Here is a 17,943-nt window from a genome sequence, read left to right as displayed (position 1 = left end):
CTGTGTTCAGACTTCTGACCCATAGAAACTGTGAGATAATAAATGTGTCCTGTTTTAGGTCACCTGGGTGGCTCAATCAGTTGAGCATCTGACTCTTGATTTTGGCTCAGGTCATGATTTCACCATTTCATGGGTTTGAGCTGTGCATTGGCCTCTGTGATGACAGCCTAGAGCCTGTTTGGGATTCTTCCTCTCTCTCTACCCCTCTCCCACTCATGCTTGATCTCTCACTCTCAAAATAAATAAATAAGTAAACTTAAAAAAAGTGTGCTGTTTTAACTTGTAAAAATTGTGGTAATTTGTTATGCAACAAGAGAAAAATTAATATGGATGGCTATTGCTAAGTGCTGTTGGCATTTTAGAAGAAGATAATAAAAAGCTGAGCATGACTAATAAGTGTTCGAAAAGCCTGAAGGCCTGTCTGGTAGCTTGCATAGAGGCTCCCATCTCTTATAGTGAGAGTGCAAAGAATATTAAAGATCAAGCCTTCAGTAGCTGGAAAATATGCCATGTAGAGCATATGTTGGATTCAGTGTGAGAATCATAACAAAGGTTTGTGGGGTTCTGAGAGACAAGGCTAAACCATCTTCACTGGAGAGTTACACATTTTTTGAAAAAAACTTCTGGTGTGCTAATGGGCCTTTCTAGGTGCAGAGCATATGACCATGGGATAGCAAGTGGTCATGCTTCTGGAATTACCAATCAAGAACTGAGTTTGGACAGACCAACCATGTTATAATATTGAGCAGGCCTGACAGCAGTACATCATAAGATGCAAGTGGTACATCTGGGATTGAGCAAGAGTTTCTTGTACACAAAGGGAGCAGGGAGGACTATGTGGCGCCCATGTGATACACTTAACTGTCATTAATCAGAAAAGGCCACATAATCATATGGCAGGAATATGGAAGGATTCCTCTCTTTCCTTTAACTTATTGCATTCCACATGTGTTTTCACCATTTGAAGTACCTAATAAGTGTTATGAACTTTAAATATATACTTTCTTACTTCCATAACAATCTTGAATTATGTGTTCTTTCCTCCACCTTACTACTGACATGGATAAGATCTAGTTTAATTATGTCTTAGAGAGAATCACTAATCACTAATACCACAGAGGTAAGACTTGTGTGTCTGTACTGGGTGGAGAAGAGTCTTGGATAGGATGTGGAAAGATGAATTGTGTGTGGCAAGATAACTTTTGAGGTAATGAATTAAGGGTTTTATAACTTTTACTTCTGAAAGCCTGAACCTACTGAGAATATAGTACAAAGATTAAAAAAAGACTAGATAGATTTTGTGGGTACTCCACATAGAAGGCAGCCTATGCATTCCTCCCTGGCGGCTACAACTCAATGGGATTCACTACATGGTACTAGATCCTAGGCCTAAGATTCCTAGGCCCTTTCTTTCCCAAAGATTTCCAGTTATAAGCATGGCATGGAAACAGAAGAGCTAGTGGACATGAAAGGACATGCAGGTGGGGCCAGTGGATATTTTCTTGGTTATTGCCAGAAGAGCTTCTCCATGGCCTTGGTAAGACCAAGGACCTTTGTATTACCTGGGTTGGGGTTAGGGGGACAATGGCTGAGGCTATCTTCAGCTCAATGGAAGAGGTGCATGGAGTAAAATTTAACTCCATTCAAAATACAGTTGGTAAGTAAAAGTAGACACAATCTTTGACTTTATGGAGTTTAGTGTTTAGTGAAAGAGAGGGCCTAGTGTCTAGAGCAGTAGAGATCAATTAATAAAATAATAACAACAAATATGTCATATGGTTAGGGGGTTATTCATTCTCAAAGTTTGGTGAAAAAGATAAGAAAAATAATTATCTTCAGCTATACCCTTTGTTTTTATCTATCCTTAGCAAACTAAATATGTCCTTTAATTACTCTTTTAGCTTGCTAATCTCATTTAATAATCAAGCTTTGCTTAGCCCACTGCTCAGAATTCCCACAAGTCTTTCTTTCTCATTTTATTTTAAACAGAATTTTCTGTATCCAGTGATTTCCAGTGGACAGAGTGTGAGTAGGATTGAGGGAATGAAGATTCATTTCCCCTCATGTAATTTTTAGTATAAGAAAAGACTCATTAATTCTTTACCTCTGGCACCAGGACTGCTGATCCATATACCAGTTCCTTAGTCTTGTAAATCAGCTTGGAATAGCCCTCTACTCCTAAGTATCCCTGGAATTTCTTGCCTGTTTTCTAGCTACCTTACTCCCTACTTTGTCCCTTCCTGACATTGAAAGGGATGAGGAAAGTTAGAAGATTTGTCTGAATTGGTGATGGTAAAAGCCTAGTTGCAACTTGGACTTTCTGATTCCTGGTACAGCGTATGTCTTCCTAGAGCATCAGATAAACAGTAGAAAATTATGATGAAAGAAAGGGGTAGTGGGGAAGAGGCACCAACTTGAAAGGCCAAAACTGGGCACTTAAAAATTATTCTTTATTCATTGGTTAATTTTGTAAGCTTTTGTGTTTGAGATTGGATTGTTTTTGAATGTAAAAAAAAATCATTACAGTGAATAACTTGGATAACAGCATAGGATGCAAGTTTAAGCTGTCACTTACATTTTATCTGTCCCATTAATCTTTTTAAGCCTGTTAAGGTGACATTCCAAAAAGGAAAACAAATGCACACAGACATACACAGAGACACACAGATGATAAGAATATGAAATTCTATTTTGAAAAAAGGCTGGGTTTTTATAAAAAGTTGTACAGCTTTTAAGCAAATGGTTTTAGAGGAAAATTTTAGCCTACATTTATATCTCCCTGAAAAGTGAGAGAGACAGAATAATGAGTTTTATCCAATAGAGTGATAGCAGGGTCATTCCTTTAGACCTAGATTCTCATCACTGATGTTCCTAAGAAATTAGGCACTCAGATCAGGACATATCAGTACAAGAGGGGTAGCCGAGCACTCATATGATAGTAATTGATACTGTCTAAATTTCTTAGTCCTATAAGTAAAAACAGGTGTATTGTTATAAATATTTACTGCAGAATTATTCCTATGTGTTTCTCAGAATAGATTGAACTAAAACATTAATATGTGTATCAATAGTGGGCACTAGGTGTAGCAGAATGGGGCTGTATATATATAACTATGAACAGTATACAATTAAGGAAAAATAAAAGAGAGGTAAAGAATTCTTCTATAATTTGTCATTCTGTCCTCACTGGTCCTTTAGTTATTTGAGATAGATGTAACCTTTCAGATCATGTCTTTGAAAGCTTGTACCACTTGCTTGTTCCTCAGAGTATAGATGAAGGGATTTATCACTGGGGCAATGGAGCTGGTAAGCACTGACACCACCTTATTAATAGCAACCCCTTCTTTTGCATGAGGTTTGATATAGATAAAGGTGCATCTTCCATAAGTAATAGAAACCACAATTATATGGGGAGAACAAGTAGAAAAAGCCTTTTAACTTTGCTGGGCAGAAGGGAATCTGAGAATGGTCCTGATGATGTATGTGTAGGATGGAATTACACACACCAAGGTGAAAATGAGTGTCAGCACAGCCAGGACCAAGACAAATTGCTCTATAAACTCTGTGTCTGAGCAGGTAATCTTCAGGATGGAAGTAGCATCACAGCCAAAGTGATATATGACATTGGAGTCACAAAACTTGAGCTCAAGCCCATGCCAAATGGTGGGATGACAATGATTAGAGCAATGATGCAGGTTCCAATCAGGAACTTGATGCAGACCCTGTTATTCATGAAGGTTATGTAATGCAGGGGTTTGCAGATGGCAACATAGCGGTCATAGGACATGGCTGTCAGGAGAAAAAACTCAGTTACACCCAAGACAGTAACAAAAAATAATTGAGTGGCACATGCACTGTAGGTAACGTTATTGTCCCCAGATGCCATTGTGTAGAGGAATCTGGGACTGCAAACAGTTGTAAATGACACTTCCAAGATGGAGAAATTCCAGAGGAAAAAATACATGGGACTTTTAAGGTGGGAATCCACCAAGGTGAGAGTGATGGTCAGATTCCCTACAACACTTAACAAGTAAATTAGAAACAAAAAAATAAAAAGCAGAATCTGTAGATTTGGGTCATCTGTTAGTCCCACCAGGATGAATGTTGTTATTGCTGTATAATTTTTCATCACGGATTCCTGACTATGGCTTGGTCTGTATATAAAAATAAGAGAGAAATTAGATCAGAGAGAGAGACTGTCAGCACAAGTTAGCAGTGGGTCGAGTTGAAAATGTTAGCTGACCCAGGATTTTATTTTATGTGCCACCTGTTAATGAAGATATGCTTGTCATCTTAGTTCCATGTGAGGCAAACAGGGTTGACTGGTTAAAGTTCTGAAGTTAAATTTTTCAGCCTCTGCTTTCTACTCACTGTAGTAATCCAAATTCTCGTCTAAAGTATTTTATGCCTTTCTGCTCTCTTCTCTTTCTAAACTACACAAAAACACTCTTGTAAGTCCATTCTAGAGATAGAACCAGAATGATCTTTTAAAATAATACATGGGGCACCTGGGTGGCTCAGTCTGTTTAAGTGTCCAACTCTTGATTTTGGTTCAGGTCATGATATCAAGATTCATGGGATTGAGTCCTGCTTTGGGCTCTGGGCTGACAGCCAGCATGGAGCCTACCTGGGATTCTCTCTTTCCTCCCTCCCCCAACCCCTTCTCAAAATAAGCAAGAAGACATTAAAGAATTAAAACAATACATGAGGTGTACTTGGCTGGCTCAACCAGTAGAGCATGTGACTCTTGATCTTGGAGTCATGAGTTCAACCCCACATTGGGCATAGAGCTTTCCTAAAGAAAAAATGCATGAGATCCCCTTCTGTGTTTAAAGCCACTCAATAGGGTTCCGTTTCCTGTGGGATAAAATTCAAACTCCTTACTTTGGTTTATATGGTCCTTCATGATCTCATGGCTGTGTAATTCTAATTCATCTCTTGCTTATCCAGCTGTACTGGTCTTCTTCAGTTTCCTGAAGATGTCAAGTTTTTCCCATCCCAGGGCTTTTGCAACGGTTTCTCTCTTCTTGAAATGCTCTGATTGCATTCTTGAATGGCTGGATTTTATTTTTCAGGTGCCAGCTTAAATATAACCCCTTCAAAGATGCCTTCCTAATGAAGCAACAGAAAGACAAATAAAGAAACTGGTCCCATTCACAATTGCATCAAGAAGCATAAAATACCTAGGAATAAATCTAACCAAAGATGTAAAAGATCTGTATGCTGAAAACTATAGAAAGCTTATGAAGGTAATTGAAGAAGATATAAAGAAATGGAAAGACATTCCCTGCTCATGGATTGGAAGAATAAATATTGTCAAAATGTCAATACTACCCAAAGCTATCTACACATTCAATGCAATCCCAGTCAAAATTGCACCAGCATTCTTCTCGAAACTAGAACAAGCAATCCTAAAATTCATATGGAACCACAAAAGGCCCCAAATAGCTAAAGTAATTTTGAAGAAGAAGACCAAAGCAGGAGGCATCACAATCCCAGACTTTAGCCTCTACTACAAAGCTGTAATCATCAAGACAGCATGGTACTGACACAAAAACAGACACATAGACCAATGGAATAGAATAGAAACCCCAGAACTAGACCCACAAACGTATGGCCAACTCATCTTTGACAAAGCAGGAAAGAGTATCCAATGGAAAAAAGACAGTCTCTTTAACAAATGGTGCTGGGAGAACTGGACAGCCACATGCAGAAGGTTGAAACTAGACCACTTTCTCACACCATTCACAAAAATAAACTCAAAATGGATAAAGGACCTGAATGTGAGACAGGAAACCATCAAAACCTTAGAGGAGAAAGCAGGAAAAGACCTCTCTGACCTCAGCCGTAGCAATCTCTTACTTGACACATCCCCAAAGGCAAGGGAATTAAAAGCAAAAATGAATTACTGGGACCTTATGAAGATAAAAGCTTCTGCACAGCAAAGGAAACAATCTACAAAACTAAAAGGCAACCAACGGAATGGGAAAAGATATTTGCAAATGACATATCGGACAAAGGGCTAGTATCCCTAGCCCTTTAAAATCTATAAAGAGCTCACCAAACTCCACACCCAAAAAACAAATAACCCAGTGAAGAAATGGGCAGAAAACATGAATAGACACTTCTCTAAAGAAGACATCGGATGGCCAACAGGCACATGAAAAGATGCTCAACGTCGCTCCTTATCAGGGAAATACAACTCAAAACCACACTCAGATATCACCTCACGCCAGTCAGAGTGGCCAAAATGAACAAATCAGGAGACTATAGATGCTGGTGAGGATGTGGAGAAACGGGAACCCTCTTGCACTGTTGGTGGGAATGCAAACTGGTGCAGCCACTCTGGAAAACAGTGTGGAGGTTCCTCAGAAAATTAAAAATAGACCTACCCTATGACCCAGCAATAGCACTGCTAGGAATTTACTCAAGGGATACAGGAGTACTGATGCATAGGGGCACTTGTACCCCAATGTTCATAGCAGCACTCTCAACAATAGCCAAATTATGGAAAGAGCCTAAATGTCCATCAACTGATGAATGGATAAAGAAATTGTGGTTTATATACACAATGGAGTACTACGTGGCAATGAGAAAGAATGAAATATGGCCCTTTGTAGCAATGTGGATGGAACTGGAAAGTGTGATGCTAAGTGAAATAAGCCATACAGAGAAAGACAGATACCATACGTTTTCACTCTTTTGTGGATCCTGAGAAACTTAACAGAAACCCATGGGGGAGGGGAAGGAAAAAAAAAAAGAGGTTAGAGTGGGAGAGAGCCAAAGCATAAGAGACTGTTAAAAACTGAGAACAAACTGAGGGTTGATGGGGGTGGGAGGGAGGAGAGGGTGGGTGATGGGTATGAGGAGGGCACCTGTTGGGATGAGCACTGGGTGTTGTATGGAAACCAATTTGACAATAAATTTCATATATTGATAAAAAAAAGATGCCTTCCTGTGAAATCCTATTTATATTCTGTCCCCACTGTTAAAACAAAAGATATGTTTATTTAATTTAGAGTATAATTAGAGTATAATTGGTAATTATAGATTCTTTTACTTTTTATCCCTATCCCCTAATTGACGGCAAGTTCCATGAGAACACAGACCATATCTATTTTGTAAACCACTGTAGATCCAGGACTAGAGCTTTGCCTGGAACATAGCAGATAATCAGCAAGTTTTTATTGGATGGATGAGACCAGGCATTTTGTCCTTGACATTGATTGATTAATTATACTTAAAGTGTAATCTAAAATTTACATCACCAATCTATTTACATTTTAGGATTTAAATATTCAATTAAGGACCTCAGTGTATGGAGGCAATTTTAGGCATCAGGAAGATTAATGGTCACTTTTTGTCATAATCGCCCATAATTACACCAGGCTATTTCATCTGTACCTAAGAGTAAATAAGAATTAATCTTTTTTTTTAATGAAATTTATTGTCAAATTGGTTTCCATACAACACCCAGTGCTCATCCCAACAGGTACCCTCCTCAATACCCATCACCCACCCCCCATCAACCTTCAGTTTGTTCTCAGTTTTTAAGAGTCTCTTATGGTATGGCTCCCTCCCTCTCTAACTTTTTTTTCCTTCCCCTCCCCCATGGTCTTCTGTTAAGTTTCTCAGGATCCACATACGAGTGAAAACATATGGTATGTGTCTTTCTCTGTATGACTTATTTCACTTAACACTCTCCAGTTCCATCTGCATTGCTACAAAAGGCCATATTTCATTCCTTCTCATTGCCACGTAGTATTCCACTGTGTACATAAACATTGTGTACTTTGTGGTCCTTGCAACATTTCACTCACAGAATCCCCCTTAGGATCTCTTATAGGGCTGGTTTAGTGGTGATGAATTCCTTAAGTTTTTGTTTGTTTGGGAAGACCGTTATCTCTCCTTCTATTCTGAATGACAGACTTGCTGGATAAAGGATTCTCGGCTGCATATTTTTTCTGTTCATCACATTGAAGATTTCCTGCCATTCCTTTCTGGCCTGCCAACTTTCAGTAGATAGGTCTGTCACTAGTCTTATCGGTCTCCCTTTATATGTTAGAGCATGTTTATCCCTAGCTGCTTTCAGAATTTTCTCTTTATCCTTGTATGTTGCCAGTTTCACTATGATATGTCGTGCAGAAGATCAATTCAAGTTATGTCTGAAGGAAGTTCTCTGTGCCTCTTGGATTTCAATGCCTTTTTCCTTCCCCAGATCAGGGAAGTTCTCAGTTATTATTTCTTCAAGTACACCTTCATCCCCTTTCTCTCTCTCTTCCTCTTCTGGAATTCCTATTCTATGGATATTGTTCCTTTTGATTGCATCACTTAGTTCTCCAATTCTCCCCTCACACTCCTGGATTTTTTTTATCTCTCTTTTTCTCAGCTTTCTCTTTTTCCATAATTTTATCTTCTAATTCACCTATTCTCTCCTCTGCCTCTTCAATCCGAACTGTGGTCAACTCCATTTTATTTTGCACCTCATTTATAGCATTTTTTAGTTCCTCATGACTGTTTCTTAGTCCCTTGATCTCTGTAGCAATAGATACTCTGCTGTCCTCTGTACTTTTTCCAAGCCCAGCGATTAATTTTGTGACTATTATTCTAAATTCTTCTTCTGTTATATTGCTTAAATCATTTTTGACCAATTCATTAGCTGTCGCTAATTCCTGGAGTTTCTTTTGAGGAGAATTCTTCCATTTTGTCATTTTGGGTAGTCCCTGAGGTGGCTCCAATCTGCAGAACACTTCCCCTGTACTGCACAGTAACTTGCGTTGGTGGGTGAGCCGCAGTCAGACCTGATGTCTGTCCCCAGCCCACTGCTGGGGCCACAGTCAGACTGGTGTGTACCTTATCTTCCCCTCTCCCAGGAGCAGGACTCACTGTGGAGTGGTGTGGCCCCTGCCTGGGCTACTTCCACACTGCCAGGCTTGTGGTGCTGCTTTGATGGGATCTGGCATATTAGGCAGGGTGGATCCACAAGGTGCACAGAGGTGGGAGGGTCAGGCTTAGCTTGCTTTGCCATCAGTGGTCCCCTGTGGGAGGGGCCCTGCATTACCGGGAGGGAGGCAGACCCACTGGAGGGATGGATCCACAGAAGCACAGCGTTGGGTGTTTGCGTGGTGTGAGCAAGTTCGTTGAGGGGAACTGGTTCCCTTTCGGATTTCGGCTGGGGAGTGGGAGAGGGAGATGGTGCTGGCCAGCGCCTTTGTTCCCCACCAAGCTGAGCTCTGTGTTCCTGGGCTCAGCAACTCTCCCTCCTGGTGTCCTCTCGCCCTCCCCACTCTCCGAGAGCAGAGCTGTTCACTTTTAACATTCTAGATGTTAAGTCCCCCTGGCTGTCAGAACTCACACAGTCCAGCCTCTCTGCTTTTGCAAGCCAGACTTGGGGATTCTGGCTTGCTGAGCGGGCTGCCCCTCCACTGCCTGGGCTCCCTCCCACCGTGTAGCATGGCGTGTAGCACACACCGCCTCTCTGCCCTTCCTACCCTCTTCCGTGGGCCTCTCATCTACACTTGGCTCCAGAGAGTCCGTTCTGCTAGTCTTCTGGTGGTTTTCTGGGTTATTTAGGCAGATGTGAGTGGAATCTAAGCTATCAGCAGGAGGAGGTGAGCCCAGCGTCCTCCTATGCCGCCATCTTCCCGCTCTCAGTGCTTGTAATCTCCAGTCATCTAGATTTAAACTCTACAAGTGACTTAGACTTTTCTTTACTCTCACTTCATATTAATCAATCAGTAAATATCACTAATTATTTCTAATTTTTATATCTGCCTTAACATTTTGCTTAGGGATTTTGCTGAGGTAGAAAGATTTACCCAAGAGTTTTGAAACATATTCTCATTAATTTGTTTAATACAGGTTTTGTTGTTGTTGATGATGATGCAAGAAATGCTCTGTGCTTAATTTTTTGCCTTTTTAGTTCTTTTTCTGGGTGTAAAGAGAGTTCTGTCTCTTCACAGGGCCTGCCAGAATGGATAACAGTATTGTGTTCTGGTCATTTATGGACTCTGGATCCAGATTACCTGGGTTCAGAGCTCAGCTTTTTTTTTTTATTGTTTTTTAAAAAAATGTTTATTTTTGAGAGAGAGAGGGCATGAGTGGAGGAGGAGCAGAAAAAGGGGGGGGGGGACAGAGGATCCAAAGTGGGCTCTGTGCTGACAGGAGAGAGCCTAATGCAGGCTTAAACTCACAAACTGTTAGATCATGACCTGAGTTGAAGCTACCTAGGTGCCCCCAGATCTCAGCTTTGCTATCTATTAGTTGTGTGTTTTAGGGTCTGTTTCTGAGTTCCCTTATTTGCAATACAAGAATGATAATGGTGGTTGTAATACTACTACTACTACTACTACTACTATATTGATGATAAGATATAGTATATGAGTTTAAATAGATTCTGTTATTACTGTACATATTTCTTAGAATTATGCCTGACACATAGTAAATAGCAGAAATGCAATTACTATTTCACTTGACTACAGGGAGCTCCCTTCTGTATTCAAAGTACACATGATCTGTGTACTTCAATATATGTTGGCTTGTGCAGTTTCTTGTATTGTTAACTTTTCACAGCTGTATATTTTATATATTGTTTTGTTGTCCTGGGGTAGATTTACTTTGTTTATTTTGTATATTGCATAGCAAAATGTTGGACATACATATACTCAAATATTTACTAAATTGTATAAAAAACATGTGTTGGAGGCCAGAGAATTTCTAGAGCTTTTTCTCTTAGGAGAAATGATGAGTTGAGCAAGAGACATTAGCTTTCTGGGGAGCTTTTTTTTTTTTTTTGAGGGTTTTTTTTTTTTAACATTCAAAGTAACAAACATTTTTCTCTCTTCAGAGCAGCCACTTGGGACCAATTGTGCTGACAAACAATACATTCCCTGGGGGTCCTGGTTCTGAGAGACTAATAAAGATCCTTTTTTGCTATCTTCAAGAACAAAAGTTTAATAGCTGTTTAAGAGAAGTCATCCCAGAAAGATTGGTGAAGATGGTGAAGAAATTGCAACAGGAGATTGAACACAGGTCATCAGCAAGCTAAAGAAAAGAATGAGAGAAATGGAACAATGGTGTAGAATGGCATCCTGTGTTGAATAGCCTGTAAAAGAGATGTTTAAATTTTCTTTCAAATCTATCATTTAAGTAGCTGTGCATTTTTCCAGCATGGAGAAAATAGTTGTCATTTAAAAAAATATTTTAATTATTTATTTAGTTATTCATTAAAAAAAAATTTTTTTTAACGTTTATTTATTTTTGAGACAGAGAGAGGCAGAGCATGAACGGGGGAGGGTCAGAGAGAGAGGGAGACACAGAATCGGAAGCAGGCTCCAGGCTCTGGGCCATCATCAGCCGATGCGGGGTTCGAACTCATGGACCGTGAGATCGTGACCTGAGCTGAAGTCGGACGTTTAACCGACTGAGCCACCCAGGCGCCCCTATTTATTTATTTTTTAATTTACATCCAAGTTAGTTAGCATATAACGCAAAAATGATTTCAGGAGTAGATTCCTTAATGCCCCTTACCCATTTAGCCCATACCCCCTCCCACAATCCCTCCAGGAACCCTCTGTTTGTTCTCCATATTTATGAGTCTCTTATGTTTTGTCCCCCTCCCTGTTTTTATATTATTTTTGCTTCCCTTCCCTTATGTTCATCTGTTTTGTATCTTAAAGTCCTCATATGAGTGAAGTCATATGATATTTGTCTTTCTCTGACTAATTTCGCTTAGCATATACCCTCTAGTTCCAGCCATGTAGTTGCAAATGGCAAGATTTCATTCTTTTTGATTGCCGAGTAATACTCCATGGTATACCACATCTTCTTTATCCATTCATCAATTGATGTTTATAGCAGCATTATCGACAATAGCCAAAGTATGGAAAATAGTTGTAATTTAACCTAAGGATTATATTTATTTTTTAATACACCTTATTTTTTTAGAACAGTTTTAGATTTACAGAAAAATTGAGTAGGTAGTATAGCTGGTTCCCATATATCATATGTCCAGTTTCCCCTATTATTAATATCTTATATAAATATTATACACAAACATAAATATGATGCATTTGTTACAATTAATGAACCAATATTGATATATTATTATTAAATGAAATCCATAGTTTATTCATATTTTCTGAGTTTTCACCTTTCAATATCTTTTTTCGATTCCAGGATCCCATTTAGGATACCACATTCCATTTAGTTGTCATGTTATCTTTAGGGTCCTCTTGACTGTGACAGTTTCTCAGATTTTTCCTTATATTTGAAGACCTTGACAGTTGTAAGGATTGTTGGTCAGATATTTTATAGGATTCCCCACCATAGGAATTTGTCTGATGCTATTGGGAAGAAGACTACAGAGGTAAAGTGGCATTTTTATCACATCATGTCAAGTAGATATACTGTCAACATGACATGATGGTTGCTATTGATCTAGATTGCCTAAGAGATTGTCAGTTTTTCCACTGTTAAGTTATGGAGTATCTACATAAATTATTTGGAGTACTTCTGCACAGAAGATTTATCTCTTTTCCCTTATTTATTAATTTAATCATTTATTTATATCAGTATGAATTCTTGGATATTTATTTTATACTTTGGGTTATTATCTAATTTTTATTTATTTTGTTAACTAAATTGTTCCAATTTTGGCCATTGGAAGCTCTTTCAGTTGTGTTCTCTGTTCCTTCGACATATGTCATCAATGTGATTATTTTTATTTTCCAGGAAGTCCATACTTAAAGAAGGGTTCTAGAGACTAAGGGAAAGAGTGAATTTGGGAGGTCCTATTTACATATAAGCATCATCTTTTTACTTTTTGAGGGTGGAATACAACTTCCATTTTGTCCTATCTGTTCATAAAGAGTACCTGGCACATAGTAGTTACTCAGTAATTGTTGAATGAATAAATGAAAGAATGATGACAGCTCTTGGATGGAAGCAGAAGAAATAGTATGAGTAATTGTAGTGTGAGGTTTAAGTGATATTAAGTGATACCAAATTAGATTGTATCTAATCAGGAAGGGAGAATGTGGTTTCATTAGAATTGTTGGAGCAAAGTTAAGTCAAACTCTGAGGAAATAATGTATAAATATTAAAAACATCTACTATCATGTATTATTGAACTATATGAGACCTCTTATAAAAAGAGTTCAGATTAGGCAGTCAGATCTGTACAATTGACACCTAGTATAGAAGTGATAAACTGGCATTTATTATTAAGAAAATTTTAAAATACTTCCTTTGTTAAAGGTATTTGCTCTTGGAGAATTATAGAGACAAGATTAAACGTATAGAACATAAACAATGCAAACCAGTTGGGGAATAATGACAAAATATGTGGAATTAACAAGAATGGGGTGTATGCAAATAGGAAATCATTTGGGGAAGAAAGGATGAGAGGAGGGAGATAGAAGATGGATTTGAGCTGTGTTCTGAAAAATTACTTATGTTTGAATGGGGTATAAATAGATTTGAATAGGGGAAATTTAAGGGTATTTCATGTAGGTGACTATCATGTGAAAAGCTTAGATTTTGGATTAGGGTTAATGTTGAGGAATTGCAGCAAATGTTTAGTGCGGTTGAACATAGATTTTGGCAATTCCTGACTGCTAAGAGAATGAATTTCAAAACTAAGATCTAGAAGGTTCTAGAAGATTTAAAGCAAGAAGTAAACTAATTAAAATAGTGTTTTAGGATACTATGTATTGTAATATTGCTTAGGATGACTAATACAGAGATTAAAAATAGGATATCATTGGGCAGTTGTCAAGATAATTCTGGTTGAGAGATAAAATTTTAGATTAGAAATATGATGGGAATGTGAGATGTAAACAAGAAACTTTTTTCTGAGATGTAAACAAGGATTTTTCATGGAAGAAATTGATAATACTGAGTGACTGAAATGGGTATCTAGAAGGAAGAGCTGAGAGAGAGCAGTCTGGCTCTAAAATGTGCCCCTTCCATGTGAAGGGAACTTACACATAAAATTAAGTTCAAGAAAGTTCTGAATATTTTCATTATTCAAACTGGGCAAAGTGAAAAGTCATGATCAATTTCGGTAATATTTGAGTTATGTTTAGGAACTAGAGTTGGGTCCAAGCATGACCTCATTTGTTTGATGTACTTACTACCCTCAGCTCCAAAGACCTGATATAATGCAACCCTTTTTCATTTCCTCTTAGTGAGTAAGTGAACAAGAGGAGAGTATCTGTTTCATGAACCTACTGAATTTCCAATATTGAACCTATCCAGATGCACTTGGTTCTTTTTTTTTAAATTTTTAATGTTTATTTATTAAAATTTTTTTTTTCAACGTTTATTTTATTTTTGGGACAGAGAGAGACAGAGCATGAACGGGGGAGGGGCAGAGAGAGAGAGGGAGACACAGAATCGGAAACAGGCTCCAGGCTCTGAGCCATCAGCCCAGAGCCTGATGCGGGGCTCGAACCCACGGACCGCGAGATCGTGACCTGGCTGAAGTCGGACGCTTAACTGACTGCGCCACCCAGGCTCCCCTTATTAAAATTTTTTTTAATGTTTATTAATTTTTAACAGAGAGAGACAGCATGAGTGGGGGAGGGGCAGACAGAGGGAGACACAGAATCTGAAACAGGCTTCAGGCTCTGAGCTGTCAGCACAGAGCCTGACGCGGGGCTGGAACTCAGGAATTGTGAGATCATGACCACCTGAATTGAAGTCAGACGCTCATCTGAATGAGCCACGCAGGAGCCCTGCACTTGGTTCTTAAATGGCAAGTTAGGCAGTTAGGGTATTTTTTTCAATCTACAATATTTTCCCCCTTCCGCTTCCCCTTCCCTTTCCCCTTCCCCTTCCCCTCCTCCTCCTTCTCCTCCTCCTCCTTCTCCTTCATGTTAATTTATTTTTGAGCGGGGTGGGGGGAAGGGAGGATGGAGAGAGGGAGACACAGAATCTGAAGCAGGCTCCAGGCTTTGAGCTGTCAACACAGAGCCCAACATGGGGCTTGAACTCATGAACTGTGAGATCATGACCACAACAGAAGTCGGATGCTTAACTTACTGAACCACCCAGGTGCCCCAAATCTACAATATTCTTAACTTTTTTCATTATCATTCAAAGCAAACAATGAAATTCATATACAAACTTTGCTTGCTAAAGATTCACAAATCAGGGGCGCCTGGGTGGCTTGGTCGGTTAAGTGTCTGACTTCGGCTCAGATCATGATCTCAGGGTCCGTGAGTTCGAGCCCCACGTTGGGCTCTGTGCTGACAGCTCAGAGCCTGCAGCCTGTTTCAAATTCTGTGTCTCCCTCTCTCTCTGCCCCTCCCCTGTTCATGCTCTGTCTCTCTCTGTCTCAAAAATAAATAAATGTTAAAAAAAAAAAAAGATTCACAAATCAGGTGAAGTGATCAACCCAACCATTAAGTAAATACATACATCATATAGATTCAGGCTTAAATTAATTATCAGAAGGGAAGCTAGGCAACATTTAGTGGGATTTTGTTGGCTTTTTAGAAATTTTAAATGAAAATAGAAGGCCTTGGAGAATGGAGTTCCATTTTCCCTGAATATTTTTGAAATGTAAAAGAAACTTATATGATAGCCATTACCTTGTATGAACAATTGAAAATAAAGGGTACACAATAAAAAATACATTTGTGCAACTGGATGATATTTAATAAACATAGATAATGGTTGTATATATACTATGAGAGCATACAACTTTACTGTCACAATTACTGTTTTTTACCCTTTAAGAGAAAGAATTCCAACTATTTGGTTCAAGGTCCCTAAATAACTGTTACTCGCCCCTCCCCCATGTCTCCTCCTTTTTCTATTATTTTTTTTTCATGATACCTGGATTTTATCTTCAGTAGTCAGTTTATGCTAAGCAACCAATGCCCCTTCTCAAATTAGTAACATTTTTGATTTTTGATCAGGCCTCCTAATCTGTAACATTTATCTTTTTTAAAAACTGAGGTAAAGTTGATATGTAACATTATATAAGTTTCAGGTCTATATCATTATAATTGACATCTGTATGCATTATGAAGGGATCACCACCACAAGTCTAGTTACTACCCACCACCATACACTTGACCCCCTTCACCCAATTCGCCCACCTCTCACTAACATTCTTCTTAAATCAAGGGATAATGTAAGTCTGGATATTGAAGAAGTTATCTGACCAGGACTTAGTTGTTGTATCCATAAATCCAGTCTTGTTCTCCTCGAGATTATGTTTAAACACCATCAACGACAATGTCAGTAGAACACATTCAGTACTTGGAAGTCTTGTTCTTTTTCTTCTGTAGTCATATCATGTTTCAGGATATGGTACACTCAAAAAATTTCCAGAATGGGCAGAAGATTTTTGAGGATAAATTGGCTTAAAGGAAAGAATCTAGTTAACTTAAACCGTTTATTTGGCAAATTTATGAATGTTGCTCATGGGTTATTTGGATTCAAACTTAATTCAATGTAGCCTCAAAGAACAATAGTCTCTTACTTCTTGGTGAGAAATACAATCCGTTTTACTGTGTCTTTGAAGGCATCTTTCACTTGTTTGTTTCGAAGTGTATAAATGAATGGGTTAAGCAAAGGGGCAACTGAAGTAGTGAGCACAGACACTACTTTATTAGTAGCTACCCCTTCCTTTGCTGAAGGTTTGATGTAGATGAAGATACAGCTGCCATAAGTGATGGAAACCACAATCATATGGGAAGAGCAGGTGGAAAAGGCCTTTTTCCTTTGTTGGGCAGAAGGGAATTGTAGAATGGTCTTAATGATGTATGTGTAGGAGAGGACTACACACACTAAAGTAATAATGAGTGTCAGCACAGCAAAACTCAAAACAATTCTCTCTATTAACACTGTGTCTGAGCAGGTTATCTGCAAAATAGGAGATGCATCACAGCCAAAATGATCAATCACATTTGAGTCACAGAATTCCAGCTGGAGGCCCATGCCAAGAGGTGGGAGGATGATTAACAGGCCAGCGAACCAACAGCAGAGAATGAGGATAGTACAGACTCTGTTGTTCATGATGGTTGTGTAGTGCAGGGGCTTACAAATGGCCACATAGCGGTCATACGACATGGCAGCAAGGAGAAAAAATTCTGTTGCTCCAAAGAGGACAACAAAAAATAATTGGGTGGCGCAAGCATTGTAGGTAACAGTATTGTCTCCAGTTGTCATCATATACAGGAATCTGGGAATACAGACAGTGGTGAATGAGACTTCTAAGAAAGAGAAATTCCGGAGGAAAAGATACATAGGAGTTTTAAGATGGGAATCCAAAAGCGTGAGGGTGATAATGATGAGGTTTCCAGCCACACTCAACATGTAGGTGAGAAACAAAAATATAAAAAGCAGAACTTGTATTTTGGGGTCATCTGTTAATCCCAAAAGGATGAATGTTGTTACTGCTGTGCAATTTCTCATCACTGCCTTGCACCAAGTCAAGAGGGATTCCACCTGGAGAGAGAAGTATCATAAGAAGCTAGTATTGGAACCTGAAGGAAAACATCCTGGCAAGCCTACTCACATGCACTTTCTTCTTTTACTTAATAATCAATTTGTTAACAGAGAGAACATTTATAGGAAATACCTAATATGGATCTTGTGCTTATAACTCTCTAATTAGAAAGCATATTTACAAAAATGTCAAATAAAAACAAAATGAAACATAAATCATGTCTGATATGCAGTTTCTCAACAATATTGCCTTGTTGTACAGATTTTATTTGTCTTTATACTGAGGCAATTATGTTAGTTTTGAGCCCCCACCCCATCCTTATCTTCCTTTGTTTTTCCACACCATGTTGAAATGCTCCATTTTCAAAACCAAGAAGGATCTGTTACTTAGTATTTTTTTGTGTGTTTTAAAATTAAAACTTATTTTTTTAGAGTAATCTTAGGATCACAAGAAAATTGAGGGAAAGATACAGAGATTTC

At 38.7% G+C, this 17,943-nt stretch overlaps 1 protein-coding gene and 1 pseudogene across 1 annotated transcript; both read right to left on the bottom strand.

Moving 5' to 3' along the window:
- Positions 1-3,221: 3,221 nt before the first annotated feature.
- LOC124502312 (olfactory receptor 6C2-like) lies at positions 3,222-4,129 on the bottom strand (annotated as a pseudogene).
- Positions 4,130-16,491: 12,362 nt separating this feature from the next.
- LOC124501684 (olfactory receptor 6C2-like) lies at positions 16,492-17,430 on the bottom strand. Its single transcript, XM_047066060.1, has one exon. The coding sequence runs from the start codon at positions 17,428-17,430 to the stop codon at positions 16,492-16,494; it is 939 nt and encodes a 312-aa protein (XP_046922016.1).
- Positions 17,431-17,943: the final 513 nt, after the last annotated feature.

This window comes from Lynx rufus, unplaced genomic scaffold (genome assembly GCF_022079265.1).
Source record: "Lynx rufus isolate CCGP_SWC_20201006 ecotype Redwood Valley unplaced genomic scaffold, mLynRuf1.p SCAF_7, whole genome shotgun sequence".
Lineage (NCBI taxonomy): Eukaryota > Metazoa > Chordata > Mammalia > Carnivora > Felidae > Lynx > Lynx rufus.
Note: the sequence above shows the minus strand (reverse complement) of the source record. Positions and strands in the feature narration are given on the sequence as shown.

Bases quoted from the DNA above. Each gene is read 5' to 3' on its own strand.
- LOC124501684 (XM_047066060.1), bottom strand. From the start codon at position 17,430: ATGAGAAATTGCACAGCAGTAACAACATTCATCCTTTTGGGATTAACA.